This window comes from Trichechus manatus, unplaced genomic scaffold, assembly GCF_000243295.1.
Source record: "Trichechus manatus latirostris isolate Lorelei unplaced genomic scaffold, TriManLat1.0 scaffold00016, whole genome shotgun sequence".
Taxonomy (NCBI): domain Eukaryota; kingdom Metazoa; phylum Chordata; class Mammalia; order Sirenia; family Trichechidae; genus Trichechus; species Trichechus manatus.
Genome location: NW_004443952.1, coordinates 27,787,243 through 27,788,506, shown reverse-complemented (window position 1 = coordinate 27,788,506; position 1,264 = coordinate 27,787,243). Strand labels below are relative to the sequence as shown.

The window sequence follows — 1,264 nt, the reverse complement described above, 5'->3', positions numbered from 1 at the left end:
CCTGTACCATGCTCACAGTATTGTTATGCTTGAGCCCCTTGTTGCAGCCACTGTGTCAGTCCATCTCCTTGAGGGTCTTCCTCTTTTTCGCTGACCCTCTGCTTTAGCAAGCATGATGTCCTCCAGGGAATTGTCCCTCCTGATAACATGTCCAAAGTATGTGAGAAACGAAGTCTCGCTATCCTTTCTTGTAAGGAGCATTCTGGCTGTACTTCTTCCAGGACAGATCTGTTCATTCTTTTGGCAGTCCACGGTATATTCAATATTCTTTGCCAACCCATAGTTCAAAGGCATTTGATTTTTCTTCAGTCTTCCTTATTTATTGGTCTCTATACATTTGCCTTTTCTAGATACTTCGTATAAGCAGAATCATACAATATTTGTCCTTTTGTGACTGACTTAATTTTACTCAGCATGGTGTTTTAAAGGTTCATCCATGTTGTAGTATGTATCAGGACTTCATTTCTTTTTATGGCTGAGTAAAAATCGTTATATGTATATGTCACATTTTGTTTATCCATTCATCTGCTGATGGACATTTAGGTTGTTTTCATGTTTTGGCTACTGTGAATAGTGCTGCAATGAACATTGATATACGAGTATGTGTTTGTGTTCCTGCTTTCAGTTGTTTTGGATATATACCCTGGAGTGGAATTGCTGGGATCATATGGTGATTCTGTTTTTAACTTTTTGAGGAACTCTAAACTGTTTTCTACAAGGACTGTACCACTTTACAGTCCCACCAGCCGCAGATGAGGGTTCCAATTTCTCCATGTCCTCACCATCTCCCTTTATTTTTTATATTTCAGAATAGCTGCCATTTCCATGGCCTCTAAAATAACAGACATGCAGCTTGGCGATTCAGTGGAAATCACGTTAATCACCAAGAAGGAAATTCACCAAGCCAGGTAGTTGTTAAATGTGTATATGTATCTTCTTTCTCCTATTAGACTTACTATCTAGAGGACAGGGACTCCTCAGTTATCTCAGTCCCCCACAGTCGAGCCTTGCACACACAGTAGGTATTCAGTAGACCTTTGATGTTAAGAGGCCACATTCGCTCCAACCCCAGCAAGTATCACTCAAGGACAGCTAAGACCAGAGGAGAGGGTGAAGGGGAAAGAGAGTCATTGCTTAGGCGGCACTGAGCTTCTGTTAAGGATGACAGAAAAATTTGGAAACGGATAGTGGTGATGGTTGCACAACATAATGAGTGTAATTAATGGCCTTAAATTATACGTGTGAAAAAATCTTGAAATGGCAA

At 40.5% G+C, this 1,264-nt stretch overlaps 1 protein-coding gene across 1 annotated transcript in view; it reads left to right on the top strand.

The window, feature by feature from the left end:
* The window catches only part of NFX1 (nuclear transcription factor, X-box binding 1), a 63,315-nt gene that overhangs the window by 50,515 nt on the left and 11,536 nt on the right, over positions 1-1,264 (top strand). Inside the window, exon 15 of the mRNA XM_023727338.1 lies at positions 810-908. Coding sequence (XP_023583106.1) covers positions 810-908 — 99 coding nt within the window. The remainder of the gene's footprint in view (positions 1-809; positions 909-1,264) is intronic.